The sequence below is a fragment of the Mustela lutreola genome, chromosome 10 (assembly GCF_030435805.1).
Source record: "Mustela lutreola isolate mMusLut2 chromosome 10, mMusLut2.pri, whole genome shotgun sequence".
NCBI lineage: Eukaryota > Metazoa > Chordata > Mammalia > Carnivora > Mustelidae > Mustela > Mustela lutreola.
Genome location: NC_081299.1, coordinates 37,767,790 through 37,786,822, shown reverse-complemented (window position 1 = coordinate 37,786,822; position 19,033 = coordinate 37,767,790). Strand labels below are relative to the sequence as shown.

General features: G+C 36.5%; 1 protein-coding gene across 6 annotated transcripts in view; it reads left to right on the top strand.

Annotated features, from left to right (window-relative positions):
- Positions 1 to 15,324, top strand: part of SPATA6 (spermatogenesis associated 6) — a 138,350-nt gene extending 123,026 nt beyond the window's left edge. For 3 of the 6 annotated variants that reach the window (XM_059136284.1, XM_059136283.1, XM_059136286.1), the window contains 2 exons: positions 865 to 956; positions 12,210 to 15,324. In XM_059136284.1, the coding sequence (XP_058992267.1) occupies positions 865 to 956; positions 12,210 to 12,390 (273 nt within the window). In that variant the 3' untranslated portion in view covers positions 12,391 to 15,324. Of the gene's footprint in view, positions 1 to 864; positions 957 to 1,676; positions 1,771 to 12,209 lie in introns of those variants that run through there. The other 3 variants (XM_059136285.1, XM_059136287.1, XM_059136288.1) reach the window with 3 other exon arrangements.
- Positions 15,325 to 19,033: the final 3,709 nt, after the last annotated feature.

Sequence of the window (19,033 nt, the reverse complement as noted above, 5' to 3'; positions counted from 1 at the left end):
CACAAGTAAATTAAACCATATGATAATTGACTCCATTGCTTCCATTTTTTTAATTGAATGCTCTCTTCCCAATTTCATGCCATCAGCAAATTTTTTAGAAACATTTTTCTTCATTATCTTTATTCAGCTGATTTCTCACATAAAGTAAATGACTCCCTTATTAATACTAATCTTTATAGCAATTGATTTGTGATTACTGGCTTCTTTTGTTATCCATTTGCCTTTATGTCTGTTCCTATCTGACTGAGGGATAACAAGGATATTGGCTAATTGTCGTGAAAGATATTTGATACTAAATTATATGTAATTACCATACATAAGAACATAGTTGCAGTGGATGATATAGTTTACAATCTATTTCTTTAAAATTCTATAGCTATGGATTTTGATACCAACTACCTTGCCCTTCATTTTTGCTTCTTTGCTTCTTTGGCTTATTGTTGCGTTTTGGCTTATGAATAATAGGTACATGTTTGAATGCTTACATTTGCATAAGTTTTCCAGGTACTTATTCTTCAGAGTGTAGGAACAGTCTTTCAGGAGTCACATAACAATGTGTAAGATATTACTATGTATCTTACTACATATCTTGACACAGTATCAATTCTTGTTCATTTATTGATGCAGGAAAACATCTACCAGGTATCTAGTCTTTGATAAGCCTTATTAACAAAATATAATAAAACTATATTTTATTGAGCAGAATCATGAATCATGAATTCTCACCTACTCTTTTTCTCTTTCCTAAGAAATCCATGCATTTAATTCATTTCTTATAATGGGGAGAGGGAGAGCATTTCCCAAAGAAACAGAGGCATCATTTTAATTATAAAATGAATTAATGGAAATCTCTAAACTTTTCAGGATGAGAGAGATCCAGAGAAAGAAGATGAACTGGAACTGAAAAGAGGTCTTTTATACAGAGACTCTGCCTATGACAGTGACCCAGAGTATAGGTATGAGCTGGATTAATGCAGTGTGTTGAGATCTTTCTCACAGTTGGCATAAATATAACCTTTTTAATCTGCCTGGATTTGTGGGAAATTTAGACTCAAATTGATAATTATTTATTAGTAAGTTTTATTTTTAATTATATAAAATCCTATTAAAATACTTTAATGATTTCATTACTGCAACTTTTCAGTGAAAACAAATATAGTCAATTAAGGGTGATTCTGTCCATTTTACTTAAGATTTTTAGGGTATTTGACTGGCCTGCAAGCCCACATATCCAGGGTTTATTTTCAGGTATATTTATTCTCATTCAAACAACAGTTGCCATAATTTTGGACCATGAGTGAACTTGTTTTTAATAACACAAGAAAAACTGTTCTTCTAGCCTAACATTTCAGAAATGTTAGTAATAACAAAATTTTTGCAAGATTATGCTAGAAAATGTCATGAAGATTTGTAAAAGCTCTGTGTCAGTTGCCACAGAATGTGATATTAAAAGCTGAGTGTAAATTGTGCGTTTAAGTAACTGAAGGTTCTCTGCATCCTTTGGTGTTACACCACTGATTACCACATGGCTTCCACCTTCTGAGTTTCCTGAAAAACAAGTATAAGAAAAAAAAAGTTCCAGATAATGGAATATATCTTATTGCTAACTTGAGTTTTGGACTGAAGTTTCTGATCTTTACCCTGATAAGTTAGTACTTATTTTGCCCCTTACACAGAGTATAAATGTGAACTCCTTTCCCAAAGCTACTGCTTCCCAACCAACAGACAACCTGGGCCTCCCATCAAGGGAGTAGCATATTACAGGTGAGTTTGAAGAAGCAATCCAAACAGGAAAAAGGAGATCCAAGAAAGTTCACACCTCAAGAAAGAAGACTTTTTTACCTTTTATTATTATTATTTACTTAAAGCTCTAGTCTCCAGATTGCTACTATATGGATTAGCCTCTCAACTTTAATTCTTAATCTATATAATTGATTCTAATTTGGGTAAGAAAGGATAGGGTTGGTAAAGGAAAGTGTCTGATTTGCATACTTTTCATATGAATAATAATTACCTGGGCTGCCTCTTAAAAATATAGAGTTCTCCTTTCTACTCCCTTAGATTCTAAATCTTTACATAGAGGGGTGAGACCTAGAAAGCTGCATTTTAAGAAATATCATGGATGCTCCTAATGCAGCTAGTGTAAGGACCACATTTTGAAAAGCACTGGTCTGTATTTAAAGTTTGCTGTAAACCTGAGTATTGGTTCTTTTTCCAGTTCACCAAGCAGTGTTACTGGCTAAGCTTTTGATTACCTGAGACTGTTTTGGTACCCCTCAGGTAAGAGTTAAGCAGAGTATCAAAAAAGTTCTGCTTACACATTTTTTTGAGATTCTTTATATTCCTTGCCACTTATCTTATATACACATTTATTTTTTTAAAGATTTTTTACTTATTTATTTAACAGAGAGAGATCACAAGTAGGCAGAGAGGCAGGCAGAGAGAGAGAAGGGGAGGCAGGCTCCTCACTGAGCCAAGTGCCCAATGTGGGACTCGATCCTAGGACCCTGGGATCATGACCTGAGCCAAAGTTAGAGGCTTAACCCACTGAGCCACCCAGGTGCCCCCTTATATACACATTTAGACTGATTGAACCGAGTGGTCAGAACTTCAAGACCTCTTTTATAAGAATATATTTTATATTAGCTCCAGAAGCTATTGAAATGATCAGGATATTATTTTAGTTTTATCCCTAAGACATATTAAATATTCTGCCAAGGAATGACTCTCATTCTACTTTCCATCTCAAAGATGAGAGAACGTGCACTCGGAGTCATCACCCACTGGCTTGCCTTACAGCTTCCATCAGCAGACAACAAGAGGAGATTTGGGGTCTTGGCTTATATCACCCCTCTGCAGACACAAATTAACACAGAGGTCCTGAGGAAGTCTGCATGGACCCCTGGAATGGCTGAGTGAGGAGCTCAACAAATCCTCTTCCCCAAAGCAACAACTAGACAGAAGTGTCAGAAACAATAATTTTAAGACTCTAAAAATTGAAAAGCATATAACAAATTGAGAAGCACTTATCAAGAAAATCTACTGAACCTCAGTAAGGGCAGTAGGAATCTGTGGCACTTTGCCCAGAACTCCTGGTTCCCAGCTCCTTGGGGCAGTCCTGCTGAGAGAGCTGCAGTGTGGCTGCCAGAAGAGACTGGCTATATGGAGCAGAGCATGGGAAATCCCGTGTGCACGGAGATTAATAGAAACAACAATGACCCCACTGGCAAGCTGTAAGAGAAGGCTGAGATCTAACTACTTGTTGGTACAGATAAAGATCCAGGGACCAGGTAGCCAGTGTTGGTTTTGATAAAGTTGTACTTACTCTAGTAGTCTGGAACATTATGTGGGTGTGTTAAGGGTGTAAATAAGTCCAGAAGAAACTGGAGAGGCCCTTAGGGAGCCGCTAGTCCATGGCTGAATGTGAGGCCTTGTGAAGGCACAAAGTAATATCCAGGGAAGGCTTGCAAAACAGATACACTTTGAATCTATATTCCAAGTCACACATAGATAGATCCATTGGCAAAAGATGGAACAAGCCTTTCTGACCAATTAGCTAGTCACCAACCTATGTTAACGCAGGGGCAGCCCCTAAGAGTACAAGCTTCAAAGTAGAAAGAATCATTTTTTTAAAAAAAGAAAAGGAACAAGAGACATCAGAAACTATACAGGGCAAGGGAAACAGACTTCAGGCATTAGTCCAGGCAGGATACTAAATGAATAATCAAAAACAAAACCCTGGTAAGGTCAAAATCCAGAGTTGTTGCAGTTTTTATCTAAAGTATCGTTTTCAATAAAAAATTGTGAAACACACAAGAAATAGGAAAATCTAACCCATACAACTGAAGAATGAATTACTATAAACTGTCTTTGAGAAGGCCTGGATATTGGATTTAGCAACTGTGTTCAAAGAACTAAAGGCGATCCTGTTTAATGAATTAAAGGCATATATAATGGGAGTGACTCTTCAAATAGAGAATATCGATAAAGAGATAAAAATTATTTCTTTCATGTTTTGCTTCAAAATTATGCCTAGGACTCCATGCTTGATCTTGTGATCTACATGTGCACTGTGGCTATCATCCATGGAGCAGAGCAGAGAGGCCGTGCTTTCTATAGGAGGAGCAGAATGGGAAATTGGAGTACCTGTTACTGTACACGGCAGCCTGTGCATGCTAGCTGTCCTAGGTCTTCTGACATCTTTGAGTATAAAATTCATTTGGAAGAAATCTCTTTTATCAAGGAGTTGTTAAGTAATCTTACTTAAAGTGCTTTGGGGTTTGGAGCCGGAGTTTGGGAAGAACTTTCTACCTGTGCTGACCTCCCTCTCTCTTATGTGCTACCTATATTTAAGGAAATTTTAGACCTTCATGGTGGTAGCCTTGCCAGTGCCCTGGGTCCTAGTGTGCTTTTTAGTACCCGCTCTGTATAGTTCAGATTTCTTCAGTTTTCAGGGTGTTTAAATTTCTCCATATTGTCGTGTACTTCTGGCATAACTGTCTTACTTGAACCTTGTTCCTAATTAAAGACCAGGCATGAGTGATCCTTCATATAGATGGGAGTTGGTCACAAAAAGAGAGAAGTAAGGATAAAAATAATTTTAAGTTCATCATTAAAATGTGAATTGGCCTGTTATGACTATTGTCTGAAATTTTTAATCATATTCTTTTATGGAACTAGCTAGTGATATAAACTGTTTTCTATTTACTTATGCATATTTTTCAGGTTATTAAGAGTAGAAATATGTTCGATATAATGTTTTAATTGTGAAATTATTTGTAACTGAGTAATTTAAATTTTGACTCTATTTATTTTTTTTATCTTTATAGATTCCAGTATAGTTAATATACAGTGTTATCTTAGTTTCAGGTGTACAATATAGTGATTCAGTAATTCTGTGCTTCAGCTGGTGCTCATCACAAGTGCATTCCATCATTCCCATCACCTATTTCACCTATCCCCCACCCCCCTCCCCTTCCATACCCAGCAGCTGAGTATTTTTGAATAACACAGGCTTGACTCTAGTTTTCATCTCTTCCCTATTGGTCACTATTTGATTAATCAGATGAATCTACTAAGATATAATAACAGCCAAAAGGCTGCCTTTAATATTTAACAAATAGAAGAAAAAATCTAAATATTATACGGACTTAAAATCTCTTAAATAACTAAGAATAAACCTTCATTTTTAAGTGAGATAAATGTTATTTGATTCTATTTTGAATTCACTGGATCTTGTAGTATTAACTCAAGTATCTTAAAATCCTTTTTCATTAAATACTTAAGGTTGAACTTTTCTTTTTAAATAAATTTTGTCTAGGGGCACCTGTGTGGCTCAGTGGGTTAAAGCCTCTGCCTTCAGCTCAGGTCATGATCCCAGGGTCCTGGGATTAAACCCCACATCAGGCTTTCTGCTCAGCAGGGAGCCTGCTTCCTCCTTTCTCTCTGCCTGCCTCTCTGCCTACTTGTGATCACTGTCTGTCAAATAAATAAATACAATCTTTAAAAAAAAAGTTTAAATTTTGTCTAAAAGGTATATTGATATTCAGAAATATTGGGGGTGCTGCATATTTTTGTGATTTTTCAAAGTGTCAAGATTGTAGCTTAGGAGTCTAGAAAACTCTCTGATGATTAAGACAGGGCAATGTTGTATTCATTTTTTAAAACAAAAATATGACCTTGGTAATTAGACTTAATATTGATGCCAGGACATGTCCAATGTTCCAACTTGTTGCCTGCTTAAAAAATACTACTGAGCAACCAGAATGGTTTTAGGACTACCAAATCTTGGCAGACTGATTTAATTCTTTAAATAGATCATGAGAAAGTAATACATTAAATACAACTTTCAGTAAGAATTGTGATTTTATGACATTCTCATGAACAACTAGGCAGTTATGGTCTGAACTAATGTTAGGTGGACTGCGGGCTGGATGATGACATGGAAGAGACTATTACAGCAATCCCGAGTTAGATTCAAGAGGCATAATAAGCAGTCGTTCATGATGATATGCTTGAACTGTAGTTGTCTGAGCTCTAGTGATAACTGCCATTAGGAATAAAAAATGCATTTATTATTTTATGTAACCAGGACAAAACAGGAAAACCCTCCTGAAGTATCACAGCTGTGCTCTTCATTAAACCAGTTTTATGGGTAGTTCTCTTTACTCCAAGTATGGGAGGGAAGTCAGAATAATAAAAATAAATGAGATGGTCTTTATGGGTTTACCCTGAATTCATGAAACTGGATGGAGGACTTAAAATATCAGTTTAAAATACTATTTTTTTGTGTTTAAATAAAGATCTCTTGCCCCCTATATACATATTACTAAAAATAATGCTTGAGACTGGAGATTTTGGAGTAATCTTGATTCAGTCACCCACTCAGTAGAAATCCCTTCTGTGTCCTCCCATTGTAGGCTCATTATTCACTCCAAGATAAAATTATTTGACTTCTAACAGTTAAATCTTAATTTATTCTTACCTCTTCAGATGTACCTGGTATTTTATGAATCTCCAAACTGTCTCATGCCTTGATTCTCTTACAATACAGTGCCCGGAATAACTTATGTCTTCTTGTTTATGAAATGAACACCTACTTATTCTCTAGGAGTAAGGTCAGGTTTTTGCCTCTTGTGAGATCCTTTCATGACCTCAATAGACTGTTAGGCATTTTCTCCCTTATCCTGCCACTTCCTCTCATGTATTTCATTTGAATTGGCAACATTTTTCTCACAGTAACTATTCTATCATGTGTCTGTCTTGTCTTCTGTTAAATGTGAGCTCTTCTTGAAGGCACAGATATGTTACTTATCTTTGTTTTTGACAGTCCATCAAAGTCTTTGACATGTAATAGTTCAATTTCAAAAAATTGTTCCATTATTAAAACTATGTTCTTTATTAATAATGATCAGTTACATTGCTAAAATTCCATCATTTAAGTAAACTTATATTTTGATTGTGGTATTTAATAACATGTCTAGATAAGGAATCAAGAAAGGAATTAAAAACATTGAAAGCTCTTAGACTTTGTTGTCAGTGGCTCATTTCTACACATTCTTAGTCATAGAAGAGGGGGGAAAAAGACCTATAAGTAACCAGTGTTTAGTAAATTTCTCTGAATGTACTTCTTTTACAGTTTACTATATAGTTTCTGCTAATGATAAAAGAAGATAAATGGCAAGATGCAATTTTTCCCCTAAACTTTTTTGTTCCTATAGAAAACAAAGTCTCAGGGGACCTGGGTGGCTCAGTCAGTTAAGTGGCTGCCTTCGGCTCAGGCCATGATCCCAGAGTCCTGGGATGGAGCCCCATGTCGGGCTCCCTGCTCAGCGAAGAGCCTGCTTCTCCCTCTCCCTCTGCCTGGTGCTCTGCCTACTTGTGCTCTCTCTCTATCCCTCTGTCAAATAAATAAATAAAATCTTAAAAAAGAAAAAAGAAAAGAAAATAGAAAAGTGTCTAATTCAGTGCTTTCTAATGATAGTTCCTAGACCAGTGACATCAGCATTACCCTGGTATTTGGTATCTTTAAAAATACAAAATACTTTTCAGATTTTAATAAACTGTAATATATCCTCTTCCTGTTACATATTCTAAACCCCAAGACTTTTGAGTACTTCCATTCCTACTTTTCATCCATTCATCCATCCATACATCCACCCACCTATATGTCCATCCATTCCAATGCCTCTAAACATACATCACATCCTTAAAAATATTCCATATTTTGTGAATCAAAGTTTTGCTTGATAGGAACCTTTGTTGGGTATTATGGGAAAGATCTTATTCTTTTATTATATAAACATCTTTAATCATATTGACTCTTAAATCACAATTTTGAAATATAGAATGTCATCTTTGAAGTCACTTTCAGCTCTGATTTTTTTTTTTTAGTACAAATGGCCAGTAGCCAATTTTATAATCCTCATGGCCTTTTAATTATTTCTTTCAATTAATAGTTTGGGGATAGCATATCCATCTTCCCTTCTGACCTTCTTTTCAATGAGTATTGAGGTATTTTGAGATATTTTGTCTGAAGACTATGTATAGAGTAGTATATGCTTGGCCTTCATTTGGCATAGGAAACCCTGATGTAATTAACATCAGGGTTTCAAGTGAGTTCATTCTTTTCGAAGCAAAAAATTAGTAATGTCCTTTGTCTCCTAATTCATGCTAAACTTTCCAAAGACCTTTGTCTTCTTTGCATATATGCTAGGCCTTATCAACACCTAGGAATTGAAGCTGTGCAGTTCTTGGATATTATCCTGGTCTGTTCTTTTTTCTCTTTTTCTCTTAATAGCATTATCATAATTAAATACAGGGCTCCCTACTTAAGTAGCAAGAGTAAATTAAAACAAAATGTACCACATTAATAAAATACTATCCCCATTTTGAAAGTAACCGTTTGATAGTATGTAGTACTGATGCAGTATTTTGTAGAATATAGTAGGAATTCACTAAAAGGCTTTGAATTAATGAATGCTGAAGATACTCTTGGTAAAATAGAGGACTATAATTTTTAAAAGCCTATTACTATAATAAAGCTTTTTAGAGTCACTTACACATATTAAACTTACTAATATATTCAGTAATGAAAATCAGAATTGACTCAATATGTTCACAGTTCATTAGAGATTTAATGCTTTCATGTCTGGAAGTAAATATCTTTTTTAGGATTATGGTACTGCATCTATCTGTGGACCATATTAGGATCTGTTCTGTGTTCACATCTCTGTTTTGAAATTCAGACTTCCAGGCCAAACTAATTCCTAAATTCTCTCCAGAGAATTACAATATTCTTTATTAAATTGAAGAACTTTGCAATTTTAAATAGCAATAAACTCACTGCCAAATTTTACAAGCTCTAAAAGCATCAGGATGTATATTTTGGCCACTTTAGCTCTTCTTTACAGAACCTTATCAGGTTTACATTTGCTTCTAAAAAGCTTTCTGAATTTTATTTATTCATTGCAAGCCACAGAGGTGATACTTTACGGCAGCTTTGAGACATGAAAAAAAAAATGTATTGTCTAATGGAACCAAAGCAGTAACAAATCTATGCCAGGTAACATTAATTATAGTAATTGATGATAGAGGTGGTAATTTGGTTTACAATCTCAGAAAAAATCTACACAATGTTGTTTAAGGTTAGCGGCTATGCTGCTACTTTACCTCTCTGAGTGTGGGATAGAGGTGTATGTTAGAAATTCAGACTTCTGTTCAGTAGTTTATCATAGTAGAACTAGCCTGGCAACTAAACAAAATGTAGAATTCAAAAAAGAACATTGTTAGCTGGCCATCAGCATGTAGTAAAGTCAATGATTGTGGAAAAAGAGATAAGGACAAACCTGTGTTTTGTGAAATTTTAATTAGTTCATGACTTATTGCAAAACAATACAACAAATAAAAACAACCAACCAAGCAAAACACAACACTGTGGGATTCCTAAAGTAGTATGAGGGAACACAGGCAAATGCCTGGGCTGGTAGATATGGTTGCAGAGGCAAAAAAGATGTAGAAATGTTTCTGTTAATACATTTGTGGGTGTATGATTCCCCTATCATTTGATTCATACGGCAAAAAAAAAAAAAAAAAAAAAAAAAAAAAATGACAATAGGAGTGAAGCTTGGTGAAAAAATATCTATGAAATCAGAAATTATATTCAGTGGCTAGACTATTTCTTCAGCAAAGCTAATGAAAGAAATGTAACTATATCAAAGCAAGAACACTAAGACTTAGCTAAGCCCCTTTGAATAATTTTAAATATTATACTGACATAATTAGAAATTGTCTTAGTTATCCCTCCTTAACTGAATGGACAAGATAGAAGTAATGATAGTCATGTTTTAAAACACCTTTGTTATCCCAGAGACTCTATCATTTTCAAAATTTTCCAGTGTGAAAGAGGCAGCACCCAAGTGTGAAGAAAGTATGATAGGATCTAGTAAATCTAACTAAAAAATATGAGGTAAAATTTCATTTTAGCAAGGCCTACAGGGGTAGAGAGACCTATTGTCATGGTTCACAGAAGTGAATTTTTAAAAACATATCACATATATTACTTGTAAAAGGGGAATATATTTAAGGTTTGTGCATCCTAAGTAATAATAATAGTGATAATATGATAAATGAATACCCCTTTACTCACCATTCAGCTTCATAGAACATTAGCCATACCTCTAAAGCCACCTTATGCTCCTAGCCAATTTCATCTCTTTCCATAGAGATAGCTATTGTTACAGCTTTTCCATTGTTTTTTCTTTGTGGTTATACCACACATGAATCTATCCTTCAGCAATAAGTTGTTTAATTTTCCTTGTTTTTCAGTTTCACCTACATTGATGCATGTGGCTATAGATCATTAATTTTCCCTGCTGCATATTATATCATTATAGGCACATACCATTTTATCCATATCTGATCTAATGTAGATGGATATTTAGGTAGCTTCCAGTCCTTAGCTTTTTTACAGAGTGTTATTATGAACATGTCTGTACATGTCTCCTGGTACACAAGTGCGAGAATTTTACTTCGTTACCCGGGAGTGGGATTACTGGCTTGAAACTGCTTATCCAACCTTATTGGGTCATGCCGAACTCTTCCAAAATGAGTGTCTAAATGTTCTCATGACTTTACGTCCTCATGGACCACCATGTCAGGCTCCAAGAATGATAACCCAAACTACTCCATGCCTTTTTTCATGGTGTCTTTTATTGTGTTCAGGTGTTAGATTGACTTCAGGTCAAATAGCAAAGTCTTCTTATAGATACACAGCCCTGAGAGTTCCTGTTTCACAATTGACAATAGAGGTAACATCATTGGACTGAGAAGTAAAGGAAGAAATTGTTTGTTGGAAGTGAGATTCCAAATGCATGAATAAAATATATGTGGCATTTAATAAACAACATACAGTTTTATAGGGTACAAACTTCATAATCTCTATCATGCCTGAGAGTCTTATCTATAACAAGTAATTAATTTCTTGAAGTCAATTATTTATTTAAAAAAAACCTCAGTCCTTGAAAAAGTCAACATTTTGTTTCTGGCAAATATGTTAAGCCCAGAACTTAATATTTATGATAGTAAACTTGTAACTTTGGTATGTTTTTAAAAGTACTATCAAACTTTCAAAAGGAGTTGCCTTTTCTTATTACCATTATAATTAACTTAGTCCTGGTCTATTTCATAGCTTCCTATCTATTCTCTCTTTTTTCTTCAAGACCCTCAAAACTGGATCCCTATCACTTCAAATACACTTTTTGGCCTTGTTTTCCATTTTCTAGAAGTTGTTCATATTCAGGCTAATTTCCTGCTCCTCCTTGAGGACAATAGCAGTGTGCCATAGTGGAAGGGGCCTTAAGACCACAGATGTGGTATCTCTTTCTGTTCTGCCAGTCACTAGTTGGGTGGCCATAGGCAAGTCCCTTGACTGAGCTTCAGTTTCCACAGCTACCAACTTCAGAGTGTCCTCAGATTTTTAGGTAAATATGGAGTACCTAGTTGTTTAGTGCCTTGTGGTTAATAATGTCTATGTGCAGAGTAAGCACTATACTATACATTTTACACATATTATCTTTGATTTTTTTTTAAAGATTTTATTTATTTATTTGACAGAGAGAGAGATAGTAAGAGAGGAAACACAAGCAGGGGGAGTGGGAGAGGGAGAAGTAGTCTTCCCGCTGAGTGGACAGCCCGATGCAGGGCTCTATCCCAGGACCCTGGGATCATGACCTGAGCCAAAGGCTGCTGCTTAACCGATTGAGCCACCCAGGTGCCCCTTGTCTTTGATTTTTAAACAACACTGAAGAAAATACAGTAAAGGAAGCTGAGACTTGGGATGACTAAATAAATTGCCCCAGGGTCCATAGCTTATAAGAGCTGTTACCCGGTTTCAGGTCTGCCTAACTGGGGAAGCCGGAAGCTCTCAAGACTGGCCTTCCCACAGCGTCTGCACCCTGCTTTCACCACATCACACGCATCTCCCTTCTCGGCATTCTTCGTAACTCTCTCAGGCACAATTTTCACTTTAGTGTTTTGTAATAGTTTCATACAAGTAGGGTCACTCTTTGAAGGCACAGACCTCATTTTCTTTCATTTCTTGCAGCCCAGAGTATCACACCCTCATAAAGTACTCAGTAAATATTTGAATTATATAATACTACCTCTAATTGAGTTTCACCAGTTTTAATATTTTATATCCTTTTTTATAGCTCACTTCAGCGGCCACGTGGCACTCTCCATTTGGATGATGGTGAATACTGGTCTAACAGGGCAGCCTCTTATAAAGGGAAATCCCACCGACCCATCTTTGAGAACAGCATGGACAAGATATACAGGAACTTGTACAAAAAGGCCTGTAGTTCTGTTTCTCATACACAGGAAAGCTTCTGAGACCATCCATGATAAATTGTATGGGTGTCTGTGTCAACTTCTCAATGAAAACATTTGATGTGATCAATATCTGTATTCTTTTTTTTTTAAACAGGTGGTTCTGAATAGTTAGATGTGAATAAGTTTATTGCTTCAAATGGTCAATTATCACAGGCAGTCCTTTTATTTTTAATCACAGAAGAGAGTGCTCTGTTCTAAAAGTCAAAGCTCTGCACCGTAATCACAGCTTCCAATCTGATTATGAGAAGAATGTTCTGCCACATATAGCTCATATCTCCATCTACAAATCCCAGAATAGATTCTCTCTAGAAATGGTCTGCCTTAATCACCTTGTGATTTTCTTTTCATCTGCTTGATTGGTTATCTTGTCTAAGATTAATATGGACTCCTTTTTCTTGGTAATAAGCAAAAAAGATATACTGTACAGAAATTAGTTTCCTAAGTTTAAAACCCGTATTTTACTAGTATTTCCTACTTAGTTCTCCTCCCCAAAAAAGGCTCCTTATACTTCTTAGCTAATAAGAAATAGGGTTTTTTTTAAGTTTATATAATCATTCACTTCCTCTTCTTTAAAAGAACTAAGTTACCTACAATACGGTCAGCTAGAAATAGCAGTGGCCATGTGTGACCCAAAATGTGAATAACTGATTTTTAAAAATAGAGTTCTTTGCATGATTTTCTTTTAAGGTCCTATCTCTTGGTGCAACCAGATTCAGAAAATAGCTTTTGTTAGCATGTAGAAACTCAGAAAGAATAAAGGGATTATATTGTATTTTAAAACTCTTTAGAGTTTTCATAGGTACCAAGTGACCCAGGAAAGTAGTATCTTTACCTAAAGGACACTTTAAACCATAAAGGGGAGTAAAATATTATACAGAATGCTTTGTACTGGAAAATCCGGTAGTTGATAAAATTAGCTCCTCTCTACCTGCCTTATCCACCCCTGTGAGGCCAGTGAGTCTTTGAAGATATGAAGAAATCAGTCACCTCGTATTTATCAGAGTAAGTGGAGGGAAAGTAGAGAATAGAAAATAAGTAAACTTGGCTGACAAGCTCGAAGAGTTGACTATACAGTACTGTTCTCTCACTGACTCTAACTATGGTTGGTTTTACAGTTATGATTTAAAAAAGAAAAAACTTGAACTCCATTTAAGTTGAAATTAACATGTAAAATTGAGTGATTTGTTTTGTATTAGGAGAAAATATATAATATTTGTTATATAATAATGGGATTTTTAAACTTCATGTTTAGAGTGTTCTGACATGGCAATCAGTGATGTATGGGAAAGTATGCCAGAGAAAGGGGCCAGGAGGCCTAGGCTTTATTTCATCCTGCCATTCTCCTGCTGAGTCTCTTTAATTCTCTTGGCCCAACTCTCCTCAGCTATCAAATGAAGAGAATGAAGCGGATCAGCATTTCTTGAATTGCTTTCCATGGACTTCTAGTCTAAGAGATGGCTGTAGGCATGTAGATACAGGTGTTTCATTAGTCATATAAGCTGAGGAGACTCTCTACACTAGATTCACACTCCCCAACTTAAAGAGTCATAGGTAGGAAGGCAGGAGTGAAAGGCAGTGCTATCGATACTGGAACAGCCGTTCCAGACAGAGCTGTCCAGGCAAACTAGCAAGTATGGCTGATAGAGTAAACACTGGCCTGTTGGAGGCACTAAAATATCCTGGCATAACCCTCTCTCATTCTAGCATTTGGTCTGGAGTCTGACACATAATTAGTTCTCATTAAATATTTTTTGAATTAGCCCAGAATTTCCTAAGTGAGCATGTAGCAGTATTTGTCATTATGGCGATCCTTCCCCACCCATCCCACCCCCTCAGCTCCCCACACTCCCTTTCAATTATGCCGTCCTCAGGTCCATGTAGACACTGTCAGGGAAGTAGTACACCACACAATCACAGAGTTACCCCTGGCTGTAAGTTGTAGGATGGCGTTTTGTACAATGAGCTTTTGAAGGTCAGCAATGACTAATCCTTTTTTTTTTTAAACAAAAAATACCATCAGTGAAACTTAATATGTTTTGATTTTGTTTTTGTTTTACATGTGGAAACAAATGAAAAACTCTTCCATTTAAAAGGTCCTGCTTGGTGAAAAGAACAAATACGAACTTCAAAGAAAATTTCACTTTCATAGAAAATCTCCCAAGTGAATAACTGCATCAAAAGTTACCTATTACACCTATTTCTGCCATCGGCTATAGAAAGACCACAAAAAATTAGGTCTCAAAGGGGAACTTGAGAATATGATATTCTGAAAGGTATTCTCCTGTGGATTACATTTGATTTCTCTCTGAAGGATCAGATGAAGAAAATTTCCAGATATATCTAGTGTCTTAGCTAAGTATCTATTTCTATTTCCTGGGGGAAGGAGTGGTCTTTGTTGCTCTCCCTATTACTATGAATTCTTATGTTAAATTATTGTTAAGGAGTAAAACCTTTAAATACTAATAGTTGTCTTTTCTCATTGTAAGAAGCAGAAAGATGCATTATTTCCTTAGCCTTTTAAAAATATTTCTTATAATCTTGTAATAGTCATTGGATTTAATATGAAAGATAAATTGATCTTACTTCTTCCTTTTAAGGTATTTTTGTCCTTTAAAAAAAAAAAAAAAAAAAAGCCCTGGGAATTTCAGGAAGAAAGATGTCAATTCAACTTAGAAAAAAGATTTGTGATTTGACAGAGTGAAGTCTTCATGGTCCCACTATTAGCTATACAATCTTGTTCAAGTCATTTATCCTTCTTGGAGCTAAGTTTTCTTATCTATAAGGTGATGAAGGGGTTAATTTAGAAGAGGCTTTTAATGTTCCAATATTGCTGTAATTGTGTAATTGATTAACATGGAAGATAAATAAGTTCTAGGCTGCAGAGTTGTATTGTAACTTCAAAGATTAATCCCCTGATTAAAAATCTGGAGCAGATAGAGTATCCTTCTTGTGTTCATTTTCCAATAGTAGCTTTATTGAGATATAACTCATATACTGTAAGGTTTACCCTTTAAAAGTATACATCTGCATGGTTTTTAGTATATTCATAGAGTTGTGTGGCTATAACCACTAGCTAATTATAAAATTTTTGATGACTCCAGAAAGAAATCCTGAACCCATCAGCAATCACTCTCCATTCCCTTCTGCCCTCCCCTCCTGGCAACCAGTAATCTGCTTTCTGTCTCTGTGCCTGTTCTGGCATTTCATATAAATGGACTCATATGTGACCTTTTGTGTAGCATAATGTTTTTCATAGTTCATCTGGGTTGTAGTGCACATCAGTACTTTATTCCTCTGGTGATTAAGTAACAGTCTTAATGTGGGTGCACAACCCTCAGTTGATGAGCATTTATATTATTCCCACTATGGGGATATTATGAAGAGCACTGGGGCATGAAATTTGTGCATGAGTTTTTGTGAGAACATATCTTTTCATTTCTCTCAAGTGTAAACGTAGAAGTGGAATTGCTGAGTCATACGGAAACACCGTGTTTGACATTTTGAGGAACAGCCCAACTGTGTTCCAAAGGGACTCCACTATTTTACAATTTTTGTGTTTTCCTAATTTTACCTTAGGATCTTGGGCTCGTTACACATTTAAGCATCATCCACCCATTCATCACATGTTTACTGAGCACTGTGTTAGTTGTAGAGTGTATCAGTTTTTACACATACAAGTGTGTGCATACCTGCACGTGTGAAGAGTCTGCTGAAAAAACATTGTATTCCAACATTTATAGTGGTTGGTAACCTCTACAATGGAAGACTACAGGAATGGGGATATAATACAAGAATGGGGACACAAGGCATTCTAGCTTGAAACAGAACTTGCAAAAGCATAAAAATGGGGGAGAGCATGGTTGTTCAGGAAACTCCACGTGCTGTCACGTGACGTTTGGGAAGATGGGTTGAGCACAATAAAAGAAGGGCAAAGAGAATGATAGGCCTGGAACAGCACTGGAAGAGGTGACCTTTGAGCTGGACATTGGAAGATGGGAATGATTTTTGAGGAAAGGAAACCAAGATGGAATAAACTAAATATTGATCAGGTTTTATTATGAGGGGAGAAGTGGGATAGAAGGAAATATTTAGTAATCAGTTAAAAATTAAAGATCTAGAACTTAGGAGAATTCAGAAGTAGAGAATGGATTTTGAAATCAGATAAAATAATGAAGTGAGAGAAAAACAAATGAAAGCTGTCTGCCTTTCTTGTCCTAATTGGTACAGGACTATTATAGGTGCCCTGACGGAAGGAACCTCAAGCAATTGCATGTTTTGCTTATTGTGGAGGCTCTGGTGGCTAGCATGTTAGAGGGCCACTCTTTTAGAAATTAGGAATAATAATGGAATTATATTTTTATTATAATTAGGGAAATAGCTAGAAATTCATGTACAAAATGAAGAGGTAAAAGAGGAAACCCAATTTTTTGTTATGAGTTATTATATTATTTATCTCTGAGTGATGCATTTAGTTGGGTAATATAAAATTTCTTAGACAACCAGAACTGGTGAATATTCATCCGTTCAAAAATATTATCAAAGGTCTTCTCTGCTCTAGGCAATCTGCACAGCACTGACTCAGCATCCAAAGATCAAAAACGTAGTTTTTGACCTGAGTCATGGGGGGAGACTGACATTAATTTACTTTTTATATTGAGAGAAGTACTGTAATCAATGATAGAAATGCTATAAAGATGAAAAGGAAGTCCTAGTTAATTCTTAAAGGTGTCATATACTTTAGGAATTAGTAACTAATGATAATTAAAATTAGCTGGTATTCTACTAGATGGTCTGGATAGTATAGGCCTTAGAAAATCACTAGGACTTTTATTAAAGTAGGAAGGAAATAACCCAACACAGAACAGATATGAGCATATATACTGCTACACTTACCTTGTTCTTTATAGGTTAATATTAAGTCCTTATTCTCTTTACTAAAAATAACTACTTTTGAGGGGGAAAATGTGTGTTGCGTATAAGAGATTCAAGAAAGTACATTTTGGGGGGAGGAGTCAAGATGGCGGAGAAGTAGCAAGCTGAGACTGCTTCAGCTAGCCGGAGATCAGCTAGATAGCTTATCTAAAGATTGCAAACACCTGAAAATCCATCGGCAGATCGAAGAGAAGAAGAACAGCAATTCTGGAAACAGAAAAACAACCACTTTCTGAAAGGTAGGACCGGCGGAGAAGTGAATCCAAAGTGACGGGAAGATAGACCCCGGGGGGAGGGGCCGGCTCGGCAAGCGGCGGAGCAACCGCGCACAAAATCAGGACTTTTAAAAGTCTGTTCCGCTGAGGGACATCGCTCCAGAGGCTAAACCGGGGCGAAGCCCACGCGGGGTCAGCGTGGCCTCAGGTCCCGCAGGGTCACAGAAGGATCGGGGGTGTCTGAGTGTCGCAGAGCTTGCGGGTATTGGAATGGGAAAGCCGGCTACAGAGACAGAGCCAACAGTAAGCTCGCAGCTCCGTGTTACCTTGAACCGGTCACAGGCTCGGTGAGCTCGGAGCGCGGCCGGAGGTCAGGCAGACGGGAGTAACTGGGCGCTGTTCTCTGAGGGCGCACTGAGGAGTGGGGCCCTGGGCTCTCGGCTCCTCCGGGCCGGAGACCAGGAGGCCACCATTTGTATTCCCGTCCTCTGGAACTCTACGGAAAGCGCTCAGGGAACAAAAGCTCCTGAAAGCAAACCCGAGCGGATTACTCACCCCGGCCCCGGGTAAGGGCGGTGTAATTCCGCCTGGGGCAAAGACACTTGAGAATCACTACAACAGGCCCCTCCCCCAGAAGATCAACAAGAAATCCAGCCGAGACCAAGTTCACCTACCAAGGAGTGCGGTTTCAATACCAAGGAGAGCAGCAGAATTCCAGAGGAGGAGAAAGCCAAGCACGGAACTCATGGCTTTTTTCCTGTGATTTTTTTTAGTCTTGCAGTTAATTTAATTTTTTCTTTTTCTTTTTTTTTTTCTCGCCTTCGGGTAAAATTTTTTTTTAACTGTTACCTTTTTCTTTTTTAACGATTTTTTACTAGTTTATCTAATATATATATATATATATTTCTTTTACATTTTTCTTAGGTGTTTTCTTTCTTTAAAAATATTCTTTTCTTTTCTTTTTTTCTTTTTTTCTTTTTTCTTTCTTCCTTTTTGAACCTCTTTTTATCCCCTTTCTCCCCACTCACGATTTTGGATCTCTTCTAATTTGGTTAAAGCATATTTTCCTGGGGTTGTTGCCACCCTTTTAGTATTTTACTTGCCCCTTCATTTACTCTTATCTGGACAAAATGACAAGACGGAAAAATTCAACACAAAAAAAAGAACAAGAGGCAGTACCGAAGGCTAGGGACCTAATCAATACAGACATCGGTAATATGTCAGATCTAGAGTTCAGAATGACAATTCTCAAGGTTCTAGCCGGGCTCGAAAAAGGCATGGAAGATATGAGAGAAACCCTCTCGAGAGATATAAAAGCCCTTTCTGGAGAAATAAAAGAACTAAAATCTAACCAAGGTGAAATCAAAAAAGCTATTAATGAGGTGCAATCAAAAATGGAGGCTCTAACTGCTAGGATAAATGAGGCAGAAGAAAGAATTAGTGATATAGAAGACCAAATGACAGAGAATAAAGAAGCTGAGCAAAAGAGGGACAAA